The sequence below is a fragment of the Indicator indicator genome, chromosome Z (assembly GCF_027791375.1).
Source record: "Indicator indicator isolate 239-I01 chromosome Z, UM_Iind_1.1, whole genome shotgun sequence".
NCBI classification, from domain to species: Eukaryota; Metazoa; Chordata; class Aves; order Piciformes; family Indicatoridae; genus Indicator; species Indicator indicator.
The window spans coordinates 12,391,318-12,408,879 of record NC_072053.1 but is presented as its reverse complement, the minus strand read 5'-3'; the positions used below and the strand labels follow the sequence as shown (position 1 = coordinate 12,408,879).

The 17,562-nt window shown below is 42.4% G+C and overlaps 1 protein-coding gene across 1 annotated transcript; it reads left to right on the top strand.

Moving 5' to 3' along the window:
* Window positions 1–4,041: 4,041 nt before the first annotated feature.
* On the top strand, window positions 4,042–17,145 carry LOC128979141 (urea transporter 2-like). The gene is made up of 8 exons (XM_054397246.1): window positions 4,042–4,207; window positions 6,459–6,648; window positions 7,110–7,238; window positions 10,590–10,782; window positions 11,629–11,776; window positions 14,327–14,461; window positions 15,454–15,503; window positions 16,870–17,145. The coding sequence occupies exons 1-8, from the start codon at window positions 4,042–4,044 to the stop codon at window positions 17,143–17,145; spliced, it is 1,287 nt and encodes a 428-aa protein (XP_054253221.1).
* The last annotated feature ends 417 nt before the right edge of the window (window positions 17,146–17,562 follow it).

Below are 17,562 nucleotides of genomic sequence, written 5' to 3'. Positions count from 1 at the left end.
ATCCCAAGTTTTACCCTCCAGCTGTACACTATATTTCTTTTCTATTTTTTTATGGTTTCTTACGACTGCAATATGCTTTTACAAACTGTTTGTTTTCGAGGTCCTTGTGAGGCCTTGTCCCTTGAAGTGAATTCTTTGTTTGATCAACTTTATGTTTCACAGATTTGGGAAGAACAATTACCCAGGCTTGGCTTCAGGTATCTTAGCAGAAGCCTAAGCTCCTGACACAAGTAGCAGCCCTATAGGAAAGTTGGCTCAGGTGTTAAATATCACCCATCATACTGGTTATGCACCATTCCACTGTTCATGCTCCACTTGGGTTTTTGCCTGTTCATGAGACCCCCAGATCACTGCAGGCTGTATGAGTGTGCTGCATTATGAGTATCTTCTCTAGCAGCACAAGCCAAAGAGAAACCCAGTGCTTTCTTCTGGAAGGCTTGAAACTACAGGGCTCTGTGCTGTACATCCTGCCCTTCAAAAACATGTTTGGGAATGATCAGGCATGGGTAGGTCTAGGGATAAGCCCTAACCACCAGGCATTACCCTGCCATCTGATAAATGTTCATAAGGAACAGGACATCTCATTACCACACTGATGAATCAGTGTTTGCTGAAAAAAGGCCCTCTTCTCAAGGAATTCCCCATCAGCCCTAGCTGTGCCATAAGTGATTCAGGCTCTCATTAGCCTTAATTAGTTAACTGTTCAAATGATTTCTCTATTATTTACAAAGCCTGTACCACTGAGCACAAACTGACAGGTGCTTGCTGCAAAGAAACTGGGTTTTTCCAGGATTATGCTCCTTCAGGAGATTGCTGTGCCCATCACAGCCTTGCAGAATGTTTTCCACCTATTGCAGTCCATCAGACCTCTGTGCTATAGAGCCCCATGATTCACTGCTGCAAAAATGTAGAGGATTTTAGTATCACCTTATCTCTTTTTTTGTATTAGTCCTTTCTTCATCCATTTCTTCCAGCCATGTCCCAGATTGCCTTCCCATCTGATGTGGGTAAGCACGCTCCTTTCAAGCAAAGACTTAGTTCCCTTTCAACCCATGGGGAGAAAGCAAACAAGAATCATAAGAAGAGACTGTAATTTTTTTCTTAACCTTAGATCTTTGAGGCCTTTCTTGATGCAGGTTACAGGCCTGTTACAAATGGCTCAGCACTAGCTGGGACTAATTTAAAGCACTAGTCTGGGACCCCAGATCCCACTGCCATAAACTTCAGGGTTGACCTTGGCAAAATCTCTTAGGTTTAAAATTCTCTTGCCTGAAAACAACCATCTTAAAGCTCAGCAACCAGGTTCCTGCTGCATCCACCTGAGAGACAGACACCATTTTTTTCACCTGTCTCTGATAGGTCTAAGGGACATGAATCACTCTCTGGAGTACTAGCTTCTCTCTGTATTGACTCAAAAGGGTTCTAACACGAATACTTTGCACTTAACCCCTAACAGTTAAATTATGTGAGCAAGGACAATAATTTTAAAAATATACAGGTCTCAATTTCAGAGAGGGTTGAGCAGTGCAGTCTTTTAAATACAGGCTTTAGAATCTCTGCGGTGATGTTTCTGCTGTGCAAAAGCCCAAAGGATCTCTTCCTAGTGAATTATAAAATGGGCATGAACTTTTCAGGTGCTATGAAGACACAGACACAACCACTCGGTATTTATTCTCCCAGCAGCTAATAGCGGCACTCCATCGCTGGTGCTGGATGCTGTCACAGCAAAGGGACCATTAATCTTTCTTTACTGATGAGTCTCTAAGACTCCAGGATCCTAAGAGATGTTCCAGTCTCCTCTATGCAGATGCATTGCAGCTGTCTAAACCCACCTCAACCCTTTAATTCTTAGCAGCAGTCTTCCTAACAAACAAACAAAATAGACAACATTGAGGGGAAAGCAACATTCATAACAATCAAGCCTAGCATTGCCCTGGAGTTTCTTCCATCTGTGCTGCTGACCTCAAATGCTGATTTTCTCCCACAGAACATTGAGTGTTTGACCCAGAGCACCCAGCTTGAACTGTCAGTGGAAAGAACTAGGACAGTTCTGAGCTGACTTGACTTCTATCTGAAGGTGCCCAGAGCTATACTGACTACCAGTAAGTCCAGAGAAACAACACATCTTACAAGTCTCAGTGTTTATGGGATGTATTCAAGCACAAATACTTGGTTTTCCAGTACAACCTGGCCTCCTTCTACCTCAGAGGAATACAAATTCCTCATATCTGACCACTGCAAATTCTCTCAGAGTAGAGAACATGTAGGAGGACAAAGAAGACTCCTGCTCAGTGTTCCCTACACCGGTGACCTCCATGCTAGCCACAAAAAATTAGACAAAAATGACAGTCCACAAGGCTGCCTTAAACTGAAACCAAGGACTGGACTCATCTTCTGACCAAAATCGACTAAGAGCAAAAATAAACACACACTCTCTGTCTTCTTTTTGTCCTTACTCGTTCCTGCTCAGAACACAGCTGAGGAGAACTGGGAACCTCCCAGCTCACAACCTCATAAGAAACTCACAAGAAAGGTTTTTGGCGTGTCTACTCATTTCACAACCACATTAATTGCTTTAGACCACTCAATGTATCCTATAATCCTCCTCCCCCTTAGGATCAGGCAAACTGAGTGATGCTGAGGTTTAGTTTTTACAGTTACACTTAACAGCCCTGTACATCCAGCTGCAGGCTGACGCTGATGCATGAAGGTCATCCATCACAAACACTCTTGCTGCGGTAGGGATGAGCTGCCGGCAGAGAGAGCTGAAGCACTAGACAGCAGGTGCTATGCAATGCATTTGCAGGGCTGCACTTATCATTGTGCTGCCAGTGGTGAAGAGAGAACCTCTTCTGATGCTCAAGGACCTTCTTGTTAGGGCATTCAGATATTTTTACCACCTGCCTGTCAGTTCTCCTCTTTGCAAAACAACCTTTCCTCCAGCCAAGCATGCCTTCCCCCCTTGTGCTGCTGCTACAGGCTTTAACACCGTCAGCCTCATGGAGCTACTCAAAAACCAGGCTCCCGCCAGAAGGTGGTGCCGATATTCCATGAAACACCAGTCAAGACCTTCACAACGGAGTCCACTTGCGGTCAGCCCCTAGAAATCCATCCACGTTGCTACAAAGTAACCAGGGTAAACCCACTCCCTCAGAAACAAGGGTGGCACTTTTGCAGGCATAAACCGTAGGGTAGCTCCCTAGGGTTCACTGTATTTTCTCTTCAGGGTTTGTATCTTCCATGGACTTTTAATGAACACAAACCTGCAAATCTAATTGGGAGGTTAATAAATGCATACCCTTGCAGGACATTCACTTGCCAACTAAAGAGCACACAACCCTGAACCAAGGTGCTTACCTTTGTGAATGATGCTTTCTGGGCTATATGTTGATGCTGCCCCAGTTTGCTCTTGATGGTCTACCAAAGGCAACCGCAGAATGAGAAGCATGGAAAGACCATAGATTTGCTGTGATACATGAAGGCTCAAACCATTGTAAAGGATACAAGCTTCAGTCTCTTCTCTGGTGGTTTCTTATCTCCTGCTATTTGCGGCTGTACAGGCAATTTGCATCACTTCCCTCCAAGTCACTGCTAGCCAAGCATTAGCACGCTCACTCCTTGGTAGCTGTAATGGCATTCAGTACCATTTGGTTACTTGGCAAAGGTTAACCAGCAGCTTGTCATACGCTGGAATAGTAGTTAGCATGTGGGGGTGGGAGTAGCGGGGAAGGATACTGCAGGGTAACTATATGTCACGTCACTCTTTTCTCCTGCAGCTCTATGCCATAGGTCCATGATAGCAATGTTTCATTTCCTATTCCTCATCCCTAAGGGGAGGCACCACTGCCCTGGGCAGCGGTGCACACCACTCTCAGGAGTGGCTCAGACGGGTCCCTTTTCCATTAAACATCCCATCTTTGAAAAAGTGTATCATGGTGGAACTCTAAAGTACAGCAAAAAATTGTCAAGGCATAACCCATAAACTTTTCTAATGTCTTGGATTTGTGATTTACAGTTATCTCTTTTCACCACCTGAAAGACATGGAGCTTGGAGAGATTGTTGTGACTGAACATCCTGGTGAAAGGCAGTTGTATCCAGAACAGAAGTCAAGAGCCCAGAGTCTGCTGAGGAGAAGCACAAACTGGATCCACCAAGTTTTTTGGTATCTCACAGGAGAAATGAAAGAATATGGAGAGTGGATGAAAAGTAAGCAGAAGGCTATATCCAGGGCTGACTAGGAAGAACTAGCTGACAACATCTGTATTGCCAACAGTGTTTTCCATGCTGGGGCACAAAACTAGAGGGCCATTGCACTCAGAAGTAGAGCAGAGGCAGCATGGTCTGAGCTCACTGCAAGCTTGTGGCCTTTTAACTCAAATCTTTTTTATTCTCTGCATCCTCTTCCCATGGCTGCAAGCATAATTCAGCACAGGCAAACCCATCTTTTACACTTAATCAGTTATGTGTCATTAGCATCACATTCCTCATAGTGGTGCCCAGAATCACACACCAGGACAGGGGATTTAGTCTTGTTTGTAAGTGTTTTGGATCAGGGACTCTCTCCTTGTATGTGTGTGGGCTGACAAACAGGACTTGACTCTTGATTGTGTGGGTGAAGGCTCTTGTATTACCAGCCTTGGGGGAGCAATAAGTACTGTGGCTGTTATGTTGCTATAAAACACAAAGCAAGTACTGATCTCAAAGGTTTACTGTCCAGACAGGAAGAATACACGAGCAGATGGTCTGCGTTACCCAGAATTATTAGGGTTTGGGGGCCTTGAGAGGCTATGTAAGACTCTGGGTCTTCTGTCAAGGCTGGGTTCATCAACAGTACAACTCAGCAACTGAAGAAAAATAAGAGACAGCTGTGTACAGCCAGGCAGTGGCTGTCATTGGTGGAAGACATGGGCTGAGATGCCTCCAGGCAGAGAGCTCAGCAGGCTGGCAGTGTGGTCCCCAGCCACGGTAGCTCATCTCCTCCTTTTTTGTTGTTTTTTTTTTCACTTTAGTCATCCATGCTTGGTAGACAGCTTTTCTTACTCAGTGGCTTGAAAAGCTTTGGCCACTGCTCACTGGTTATATTTGAATACTTTTAGTTGATACTTGTGTCTAAAACTGAAAGCATTGCTGATATATTTTGTAGCTTAACACCAAACTTTGGTCATAATCAGTTTCAAAGAAGCCTAATCATATTCCATAAGGAACTCATTCCTCCTCAGTTGTAACTGTATGGCTTCCCAACAAGGCACACCCTGAGGGATGCCTGTGAAACTACTCCTCAGCTTTCACTCAGGCCACTTGGAAGGACCCTCCAAGGAACGCTGAAGAGATGCAGAGTGGTAACTGACCCTCCAGAGATCCTCTATTTTAGCTCCTCCTATCAGAAAGCAAAACTTAAGCCCTGACTGTAATTGCAACTTAGGAAGGCAGTGGGGGACAGGAAAGATTTTAGGATTCAAAACCAAGACCAGATTCAAAAAGTAGTCTGGCATTTTATCCTGTGTCTAACAATCTAAACTAATTTAATTAAATTTAAATATTTAAGAAGTTGGAAGTGCCATATATGTATTACGTGAACATATTGTACATATAAGCAGCCCATTTTTCTCAGATGTGTTCTCCTTGTGTCACATTTAATAAAACACAGCAGTATAGAAACATTTACACCTTTCCCAGAAGCAGGACGGTAGTCAATTTACACTGGAAGAAACAGCAGCAAAAACTATTGCAGTGCTGGAAGATCCTCCTTTGCCCATGGAGATCATTAGGACTGCCAAACACTCCTCGACAGGCTGCCCCACATATATCCCACCTCCCTCTACACTCACCTGAGGAACCCAGGCTTTGTGCCCATTTGCTGTGTCCAGGTTTTCTCTAAGAAGCAATGGCTCTTTGTTCTTTGGAAATGCCTCTTTCCCCTAAGTACAGTCCAAAGTGTAATAGCTATTCCCTTAACTTAGCTTTTTTGGCTCCCAAAGTACTTTTTAGACGCTTTTGACAGTTTTACTCATCTCTTACATAGAGTGTATATCCACTCTCTGAGTCCCTAAACCAAAAAAGTCTTTCTTTTTTTGTATTTTCCTGTCCTCATACAAACTAGTTTCAGTCTTTGCTTAAGTCCCTCTCTGCATCTGAATTATAGACCAAAAGGGGATTAAAATTATATTGGAATCTTAGGCAATCTGCCATGTAAGAAAGACCATTCCTTGACCACCATAAATAAACCACTTTTTTATTAATCCCTTTGTGAACTTTATAGCAGTGCCCAGTCCATCCCTATTAACTTTCCAAGTGCCAGATGCAAAATATGCTCAGACAGCAATAAATCAGAATAAATCAGAAACCAGTTTTACAGTCCTGGTGATACATCACCTCTGTTCTGTGGCCAGAAAGCAGCTTGTAGAGATGAACACACTTTGCTGAAGTGATGCCTTATCACCACCGGTTTTATCTCCAGACAAACCCTTAATGGTTCAGCTGGTGGACTGGATCCTGCGAGGGACCTCTCAAGTGATGTTTGTCAACAATCCTTTCAGTGGGCTGATAATCTTAGTGGGGCTTTTCATCCAAAGCCCGTGGTGGATGCTCACAGGCTGTACTGGAATGATAGTGTCAACGTTAACTGCGCTGGCCCTCAGTCAGGACAGGTAGGTGGCACATTGTGTCTGGGTATTTAATAAAAACTTATTATGATGATGACAGGAACCCACTGATGGGTCATAGCCCCACATTTGAGTAAACTAGAGACCGAACACCATCTTTCCTGATAGACAATTTGGAAATAAGTTAGGTGAGGACAGACCCGTGGTGTAGAAAGAGCTGGTCTGTCCCCATAGTTTAAGCCTGTGAAAGCAGACTTTCTTAGAGCTATTGCCACAACCATGCAAATCCTTTGGGTGACAAGGAGCCCCCCCTAGATCATCGTCATTCAGCAGTTTACAAACTATACCCTTCCACAAACCAATGCAATGTAACATGGCAGCAACTTCTCTGTTTCTTCATCTCTATACCACACTCCCTTCAATTAAAAATTGAATTTTAGTGGGTTTCTGTGACAGACCACCTTTAGCACAGCTTTATACCTTCCAAACCTTGCTTTTCATCACAGGTCTGCCATTGCAGCTGGTCTGCATGGCTATAATGGGATCTTGGTGGGACTGCTCATGGCTGTCTTCTCTGACAAAGGGGATTACTACTGGTGGCTTCTTCCTCCTGTGGCAATTATATCAATGGCCTGGTAAGTGCTGCTTCTCCTCCTAAGGACAGCTCAAACACACTGGAAGTTCCCTCAGCCTAGTTCCCTATACTAGCAGCTCCAGCCACAGTGGTGCTGGAAATTGGCATTAATTGAGGTCGAGAGATTGTGAGGCACATTGATAGAAGGCTGAGTGCCCAGACAACATTTAATTATAGCACACAGATAAAGCAACCCCACTTCAGTGCTCTTCAAATGGTCCTATTTATGTCCAGCGCTGCATTCTTCCTCTGTTCCAACGCTCTTCATCCCCAGGCACTGGACAGACCCAGTACTCTCCCTAGGATTGAATTCAATATTCCCCCTCTTAGATATTCAACCAGTCATGAGCATAATTAATTTCTGCAAGTAACTCCAGACAATGTCCTTTCAGGATTAAATTTACCATTTCTAAATATGGAACTGTACACCACTGCAGAAACTATTTAACAGCCTTAACTGAAATTAACTCAAGGGTCAAATTTTAATCACTTTTAGCTACAAGATGCAAGTCATTGCTGTATTTCACTGCTTTTAAGATCAGATTTTTTATATTTTATTTCTTTAGTTACTCTCAGGAAAGGTCATTTTGTAACAATCTCTCAAAACCAAGGACATGTGGCAAGAAGGTTTAGTTCTTCTTTTCTGCCAGAATTCCTTGAGGCCCTTTGTTCAAAATTTTCTTCTTTCTTCTAGTTCACAAGACTCAAGGGTAGAGTCAAAAGATTTTAAAGTTAGACATTTCAGTAATTTTGTTGAACTGATACTTTGAATTTCCTCTTTAGAAGTCAGCATTTCTTTAATTGTTTCCTCTTTTTTTCTGACAAGTTGTTTAACTGGCAGCAGCTTTGTATTTCGGCACAGAAATTAGGGCACCATTTTAACCAACGTGCTGATTTTTTTTTTACTTTATTTTTTTCCCCTACAGCTACAAGCAAGGAAATCTGTAAACTGCTCTGGGAAACAGAGTTCTCGTAAAAGAATAGGCTTCATCTGAGATTATACAAGGAGAACAAAGCATTTTTTTCACTGATAGTATCTGCACAACAGGACACAAGATGTTGCTTTTGAAATGGCAAATAGTTTCTGTGGAGGTGTTTTTTGTTGTTGTTTTTGTTGTATTAGAACAAGCTTAATGACCATCTAGGACTCAGATGCAGTTTCTTCAAAAATTCAAGTCTTTAAAGCCATGTCCACTGCTATGAGGAGCTTGATCATAAGAGCTGTTCAGCTCATATGAGTAAAAACTCATCTGGAAGTAGAGAACACAACCATTTTCATTAAGGACAGGACCCGGGCATTTACTTTCTTCCACAAGCTTTCTGAACCCCATAAAAAACAGACAGTACATCTCCAAAATGCTCTCACAAAGTCATTTATGAAGGACACCCACTTCAAGTGGGAATAAGGGAGTCTGGAAATGTCCTGAAGAAATCAGACCTGGTGATTTTATTCCATGTTCAGCAGCTAAGACTTTTGGGGAAAGTCATGGTGTCTCAAGGTATACATGTTTTGTAGCATTCAGTCTCTAAATATTTTGTGGATCAACCCAAATAAGTGGTGCAACCTGATTTCTCCTGGTTACTCCTTCACTGATAACTTACTGTGAGGCTTACTTAGAATATGATTTTTCAGTGTGACATGATGCATGTGGATAGACAAAACCAGAGAATTTGTAGTGTTGATGGCATTTAACAGTGGAACTACAGGGGGCTTCAGTTTTGATGTTTATGTCTAATGGTGAGACACTGGAACAGGTTGCCCAGGGAGGTCATGGAGTGCCCACTCCCTGGAGGTGTTCAAGGCCAGATTGGATGAGACCTTGAGCAGTCTGATCTAGTGGAAGATGTCCCTGCCTATGGCAGGGAAGTTGAAACTAGATGACCTTCAAGGTCCCTTCCAACCCTTCTATGAATCTGTGACATACCTTATGTGCTAAGTATATGTCTTAGGTTTAGGGAGCGAGACTGATGTTTTTTACCCCTGCCCAAAGAAGTAAAAGAAAATGCTCCACACAGGAATGGAAAGAATTGGAAATTTAAATGGAAGTACTATTCATAACTAATACAACAGTACAAAAACATACAAAAAAAAAAAATACCCAACGATTCATGTTCAGCTCAGCTCTCCATCTGGGCTTCTCCAAAATCCTCACTAGATCATCACCTTCCGAAAACCTTCCCCCCACCAGGCTTCATAACATGAGCCTCAAAGCCCCCAAGGCCTCCTGCCATACCTCACTACCCAGACCCAAATGACACAGCAAAAATTAGCTCAGCCAAGGCCAGAATGAGGCTGCAAACTTCCTCCACACAACCAGAGACAAGAAGGGGGGAAAGGGCAGAACAGATAGAAATGCCTGCTTATAAAGGGTTGCAGGGATTATGGGAATCAAATAACAAAGATTACACTTTCCAGTCCATCCCTGGACCTTTTCGGTCCTCCTGGAGGTCCTAAACTCTGTGGTTCTTAAGAGTCATCCAGCCCTAAACCCACAACAGTATATTTGTCATGTTTTTTAAGAACTAAGTTTTTAGAAAATACCATATGTTTCTGGGTGGTACCTGGGCAGCACAAGATAACATCAGTCTCATTGGTGTAATCACAATCACAAGGTCTGGATCATACCTGGCATAGTTTTCATAGCTTGGTTACAGCAGTGGCTTTGTCCTGAACTCTATTGGGCTTCCTATGCCCCAAAGAATCCTAATTCTTCACAAATATTGTGTAGCATAGTAGTTTTACATCTTTCTTCATTAAATGTTTTCCATCCTCTTTGATCACCACTTCTGCTTTATTTCTCTTTTAGAACCGTTTTCTGGCATCCAACAAACTATTTAACAGAATACTTATGAAATTACAAATAAGCTATTTATCAAACAAATTACACCATTTCTAACTCCCGCCACCCCCCCGTGTCATCAAGACAGAAACCTTTTATACCATACAAATCTCTCCAAAGTTCTTCATGTGGCATTTCCAAAATTTTGCTTCTCACTAGAAGTTGTACAGAATAAGAAGCCCCATCACTTTTCTCTATCAGTGACTGAACACTATACTGGATGTATTCCTTCACTGACTCCCTGAGCAGTGTAGCTAGAAGAGTGGTTGCACACTAGCTAACTGTCCTGAAAAAAGGATGTGGATTTTATGCCATCCATGAGTGAACATGATAGATGTTACAAAAAGATGAATAGCATTCTACAACTACTTGTTTGTTGTAGACTAATAAATTAAAGATTCACTAACTCATGTTTTGATAAGGAATGCCTCGGCTTGCTTATGATTGAAGCGGTGGGATGTTTTGCCACTGTAGTTGTTATGAACTAGTTTCTCTTCTCCTTCTCTTTTCAGTCCAGTCCTGTCCAGTGCTTTGGGATCTATTCTCAGTAAATGGGACCTTCCTGTTTTCACTCTGCCCTTCAACATTGCTGTGACTTTGTACTTGGCAGCCACAGGACACTACAACCCATTTTTCCCTACAACCCTCATCAAACCCATGGCATCAGTGCCCAATATTACCTGGTCTGCAATCAATGTGCCACTGGTAAGCTTCAAGCCAACAAGTTTATGATATTTCATTAAAAAGGTGAGCATGGAGGCATTCCTGATAACGATTTCGCATGGGTCAGAAAGGGTGTTTGATATGTACAATCCAGTAGCAACTTACAGAAATACATGACCATTAGAGGTCATGTAGAGGACCAGTAGAGGACAGTGCCATAAAATCCACAGGAACAGTCCTGGCTGACCCAGCAGAAAAGCTGATGAAGCCTGAAGGAATAGAGATGCTGAATCTTTCCCACCACTTGAAGTTAACTACCTCAAATCAAGTCTTGAGTGCTGTCAATACAGAAGCATATCTGTATACGCATTCCCAGTGCTCATATTTGGTTAAAAGGACAGTGAGTGGCAGTTTTAAAAGACAAAAGAAACGTCGTTATCCTAAAGAGACAGAAACACGCTTACATCCAGCTACTTCAGTTCAGCTCTAGCACTCCAGGCTCACCTTCTAAAGGCAGCATAAAAGTAACTCTTATGCTTCATATAATATATTATAAACTCAAATGAGACAGTTCCACTATACTATCACAGCCTCAGAATGTTAAAGTTTTTGTCCTTCACCAAAGTCATAAAAAAAAAAAAAAAGCACAAACCACCTTGAAATCCTACAACACCTTCGCCATCCACCATATTACTATCCCAAAAGAAATAAAAGTCCATCTTGAACTAACTCTGGTTTGAAGGGCATGAGTGTCATACTTACCCAGCAATCCAACTCAGAACCAGAGGTCCTTCTTTCCTTTTCAGCCAACAGCTTGGACAAAGTAACTGCTGTGTCCTTATGAGTATAGAGATACAATAACATGTCCTTTTCTACTGGTTGCTGCAGCTCTTGCAGTCCATCCCAGTCGGTGTTGGTCAAGTGTATGGTTGTGAAAACCCTTGGACTGGAGGCATCATCCTTGTTGCTTTACTTATCTCCTCCCCACTTACGTGTTTACATGCTGCAATTGGATCGGCAGTGGGGATGTTTGCAGGTAAGAAATATTTAACAAAGTCAGTTTTGTAACTAAGATATCTTGACCCAAGCCATTGTATAACTCTGTCCATGTCTGTTGTATGGGCTTGGTTGTACTTGAGACATCACTCTCATTTTTTAAACTCTCTTTGCTAAATGTCACACAAAATGGTGAAGGCATTTGACACTGTCTCCCACAGAATCCTTGCAGCTAAGCTGAGGCAGTGTAGTCTGGATGATCAGGTAGTGAGGTGGATTGAGAACCGGTTGAAGGAAAGAAGTCAGATAATTTTAGCCAATGGGACCGAGTATTAGTTGGAGGCCTGTATCTAGTAGAGTCCCTCAGGGGTCAATACTGGGACCAGTGGTGTTCATTATATTCATCAATGACCTGGATGAAGGAACAGAGTGCACTGTCAGCAAGTTTGCTGATGACACCAAACTGGGTGGAGTGGCTGCCACACCGGAGGGCTGTGCTGCCATTCAGCCAGACTTGGACAGGCTGGAGAGCTGGGCAGGGAGAAATTTAATGAAGTTCAACAAGGGCAAGTGTAGAGTCTTGCACCTGGGAAAGAGCAACCTCAGGTTCCAGTATAGGTTGGGGACAGACTTGCTGGAGAACAGTGAAGGAGAAAAGGGTCCTAGTGGATAGAACGTTGACCATGAGCCAGCAATGAGTTTGTGTGGCCAAGAAGGCCAATGGTATCCTGGGCTGTATTAGAAGGGGTCTGCTCAGTAGGTGGAGAGAGGTTCTCCTCTATCTCTATTCTGCCCTGGCGAGGCCACATCTAGAATATTATGTTCAGTTCTGAGCCCCTCAGTTCAAGAAGGACAGGGAACTGCTTGGAAGAATCCAGTGCAGAGCCATGAAAATGATTAAAGGCGTGGAACATCTTCCTTACAAGGAGAGACTGAGGGAGATGGGGCTCTTCAGCTTGGAGGAGCGGAGACTGAGGGGTGACCTCATTCATGTTTATAGATATGTAAAGGGTGAGTGCCAAGAGGCTGGAGCCAGGCTCTTCTCAGTGATGCCCAATGACAGGACAAGGGACAATGGGTGGAAGTTGAGGCATAGGAAGTTCCATGGAAACAGGATAAAGAATTATTTCACTGTGAGGGTGACAGAACACTGGAACAAGCTGCCCAGGGGGTTTGTGGTGTCTCTGGAGATATTCAAGACCTGCCAGGATGAGTTCCTGTGTTATCTGGTATAGGTGATCCTGGTCTGGCAGGGAGGTTGGACTAGATGATCCCTCGAGGTCCCTTCCAACCCCTAACATTCTGTGATTCTGTGAAGAACAGATGTAGATTTTCTTTACGTTTTTTATTGGTTATTAGATTTGTCACTCAGGCAAGTGTTTTTGTTGTGCCTCACTTAAGCCCCTGGCATTGGATATGATGAATCCTATAGAGATGATGATAAAATAATTTCAGCACTGATCTCTTGCCACCACAAGTGTTTTAAATTACCACCACAAGCAACTTCAGAGCTAATTGGTCAATTAAAAGAAACAGACTTCTCTAGTTCATTCTATCCTTCTGCAGATTAGTAAAAGTCACTAAATGGATGCCCCTCAGTGGCCTTTCTCTCCACTAGCACAGAAACATTCTTAAGTCAAGAGAGATTAATCTAAAGTTAGATAAAATTGGCGCCACTTATTTGACCAATTATAATTTAAAATAAAAAATAATTGTAGTCTCAGACAAGCACCTTGGAAAATGCACAGTCATCCTACAATAAGTTCTCTGTGCTCCGAAGCACTTTGTACCAGATGTGAGATGCCTTATATTTGTGTTTTCAAAGCAAACTCTCTACAATTTGTATGTTTAAGATCATCTGGCAAGATTTGTACCTGTCTGACATTTAATCTAGAAGAGAAAGGTCACGGTAAACTACCTAGGGATAAGCATCACAATGAAACAGAAGACAAATGAGAACATTATAGCAGGAAATGTATTCATTTCAGAGAGATATGAAGGTAGCCTATATATTATATATTGTGATCCTCTTTTTACTGATACTCCTGAAGCCTACAGAAGTACCTGTAAAGTCGGGTTTGGACCAAGCCCTCAGCTTCCAACCCAGTGGACAATTCCCGCAGTAGTGATGGAGTGACCACAGATAGTATCTACATCACATCCAGCAAAGATCACTAAGAAGAGATGCAAACCCACAAAAGACACTCAAGCTATGCCTCTGGTGTCCAAGATCAGGGTATGCTAGAGGTTTAAAGGGTACCTATGAGCACAGCTTTCTGTAAGAATGACACCCAAGTGAGAAGGTCTTCCTACACTTTGATCATCACAGGAAGTCCCTACAACACACTTAGGGCATAAACAGAAAGAAACCTTTGATAATGGGTCAAATTCCAACACTAGGCACATTACCAGAGCTCCAAAATAATGAGCTTTATTTGATTTAATTCTTTTTCTGCATGCACATTTTATGCAGGAGTATGGTTAAATTTGCCTAGATGTCACAGAGATAAGAGATACGCAGTGAGTGACAAGACCCCCTGCATGATACATCTCACACCTGACTTTACAACATTTGCTTTTTGTTTTGCAGCACTGAGCATCGCAACACCATTTGACAGCATCTATGCTGGCTTACACAATTACAATTGCACCCTCGCATGCATTGCAATTGGGGGCATGTTTTATGCTCTGACCTGGCAGACTCATTTGCTGTCACTTGCCTGTGGTATGTACCTTTTACACAAGCAGAAGAGATATATTTATGCAGCCAGGCAGTCTGTGAGCAGTACTGGTTTAGAGTCAGCTACCACTTTGCTGCAAAAATAGGTAGTATGCAAGGGATATTTCTGTAGTGGATTAAGAGCTGAGTTTGGATGTGCAAAGTTGCAAGTGCAGAGATAGGGCCTTTGGGCCCTGATAATACAAAAATACCCAGAAATAAGGAGCACAAGCAGTGCCGTGAGCAGAAGTTTAACAAATTATCAGCTTAATAGATTCATCAAAGCAAACTTTTCATAACTGTAAGTATGATTAGATGAATTGTGGCGTAAGAAGTGAGCTGTTGCACGAGGTCAGTTTAAAAAGCATCTCCCCAAAGAGCCCATCTTCAATAGCGGCCAAAACCAAACACTATGAGAAAAGTTTAAGGAAAGAAATATCCTGTCTAAGAAATCCTTGTCTTCATGGAATTCTGAAATGCAAATACTCTGCATTTCAGTAGTTTTATGTCTCAAGTGTAGTTTCTGGATTGCTTAGTAGCTTTCTCTTCCTTGACTTTGTCCTTGGGTGTCTGACCTCAGGTTCTGTTTTACTACCTCTGATATCCTGGGGCAAGGAGGCCCACTGATAACTGCTTTTGGTTTGAAGCCACAGGACAGAGATTGTCTACAGTTCCTCACTGCATATAGGTGAGGTTGGGCCATTTAAAAAGAAATTAAAGATAGAAGAAATACCACAGTCAATTGCTTTTGCCAAAACCATGTTCTTCATTCACCATCCTTCTCTACAGAGTAGATAGGCCCAAATGTAGTCCATAGAGCCAGATGCACCACTGGAGCATTTCAACTAACTGTTGAATTCTAACATTAATCCTCACATCAGGTAGCTGTGAAGATATTTCATTGTCCATTTGGACCATATTACTATTTCTGATAATTTATTTGAAGAGATGAGCAATATTTTCCTCATCTTGAGCTATGTTTTGTCTTCTTTTCCCAGCATTATTTTGTGCTTACTCCGGAGCAGGTCTTGCTAATGCCCTATCTGTGGTAAGTTTGCAGGGGTGAGGTTCATCAGGGGGTTTGTTTGTTTGTTTTAACTATACTTTGATTTGCTATCACGTGAAGTTAAAAAGTGCCTCAAAATTCTCCATGTCAGTTTTGACTGCATTAAAATGAGAACACTACAGCCAATGGCAAGTCTTGTATAAACTGGCAGTAGCATTGTGCCCTTGCAGATTCTGCAGCTGCTGATATTTCAAAGACCTTTGAAACGTGTTATCCTCAGTGAGATTGTGTGATGTGTGAATACTAGCAACAGTATATGGGTTGAGATGCAACGCTTCGTTGCAGGCAATGTTTTTTAACAATTCCCAATGCTCCAAATTTTTCCTTGCTTCTACCGAGGTTTTTCTCTCACTCTATAGAAGTCTCATCCAGATATAAGATCTAAAAAGTGAAGGAAGATGGTTATCTTAAACCCAAAATCATCATATCTGGACAGATCAAGAAAGAGGTGAATCCAGGAATGCCAAGCTTTATTCTTCTTTAAGAGCTGAGAGAATAAAGCAAAACCATATTTAAATAAAATTGATTTAATAAAGTAAAAGAAAGCTTAGAACTAGCAGCTTCATACATTAAGTGCATTCATCTGGCATCCACTCATCGCTGTGTAGGTCCCTGCAAATGGGTTGTTTCGTTAAGCACACCTGCTTTGGCATCAGTAAACAAACCAAACATTTACTTCTTATCCTTGTGATCTTGGTTTTGGCATACTCTAAGTCAGGTCAAGAGTCAGGGTCACAGAGCAGGACTGAGGATTGAATGCAATGTCAGTAACACATGGGTACTGAGGAACAGTGAATATGTGTGACTAGTTCTCTCATTATGTGACATTTTAGAGGGCAGTGAGGGTAGGATTCATCTCTTTTATCAAAAAATTTAAATGTCTACAAGAGAACTACAAGAGATTCATTACAGTCAGCAGAGCTCTGGAGCCTGTCTCAGCTGCTTCAATATTGTTACCAAGTGTCATTTCACACCACCAGCTGCAGGTCCAGAAGGTCTGAGGCCCCAGTGTAGGATACCTTGCACAGCCCTATACTTTTCAGACAAACTAGATACCTCTGTGTGAGCCACTGAATTGACATTTGGTGCAGAGGAGCTTCCTAGATCTCCAGTGACAAATAGGAACCTAGCTCACATGTAGGCATATGTATCTGGACATCTTCCTCTGGATCAGAATGGGTGATCCCTTATGGGAGCACCCAGGGAGACACATCCTATGTCACACTGTCCTCAGGGTTCTTCCAGCTTCTCAAATGCAAGAATTAAGCAACAGAAAGGAGTAAGCAAAGGAAAGATGTGAAAAGATGTACCAAAAAGCAACCTGCCTGTCTGGTCTTTCCTTTCCCAGCTTGGGCTGCCACTCTGCACTTGGCCATTTTGCTTCTCTGCACTTCTCTTTCTGCTGATTAATCCAGACAACCCAGCTATCTACAAAATCCCCCTCTGCAAAGTCACCTACCCAGAAGCCAACCGGATCTTCTACCTGAGAATGAAGAGAAGAGCATCAGAGAGCAGGAGAGAACAGCAGAAACAAAAGGAGCAGAAACCTTCCATCAACTCAAAAATAAACACAGGAGGCACCCCTCTGTGCGCTCCCAAAACCCGCCATGCTTCATTATTTTAGATGTCCACAAGTGTACAGTTTTGGGGCATTTTTTCAAATGTTATCCAAGCATACTAGAGCCACAAGCACCCACTTTGGAAGTGGTCTGCGGGCTGGGGATTTGGCATCCTACACTCTGGAGGAAACATGAATTCCTCTTGGGCTAAGGCTTCGGAAGAGCACTCAGGTAACTTAATAATGGCTGCCTTATCATTCCACATGCTGTTAACTTGAAACTCACCTCATATCAATAATAATTGTAAGAATAAGGAGAAGAACATTAAAGCTGACAAGAGGCTGTATTTAATTTTGGATGTGTAATTTAACAAAATAAATATGCTGAGAATACATTGCTATCTAATAATAACAAATAATGAAAGAAATACATCAAGAGCTGCACTTCAAATTAAGAACATGTCCATTTGAAAGTGCAATAAA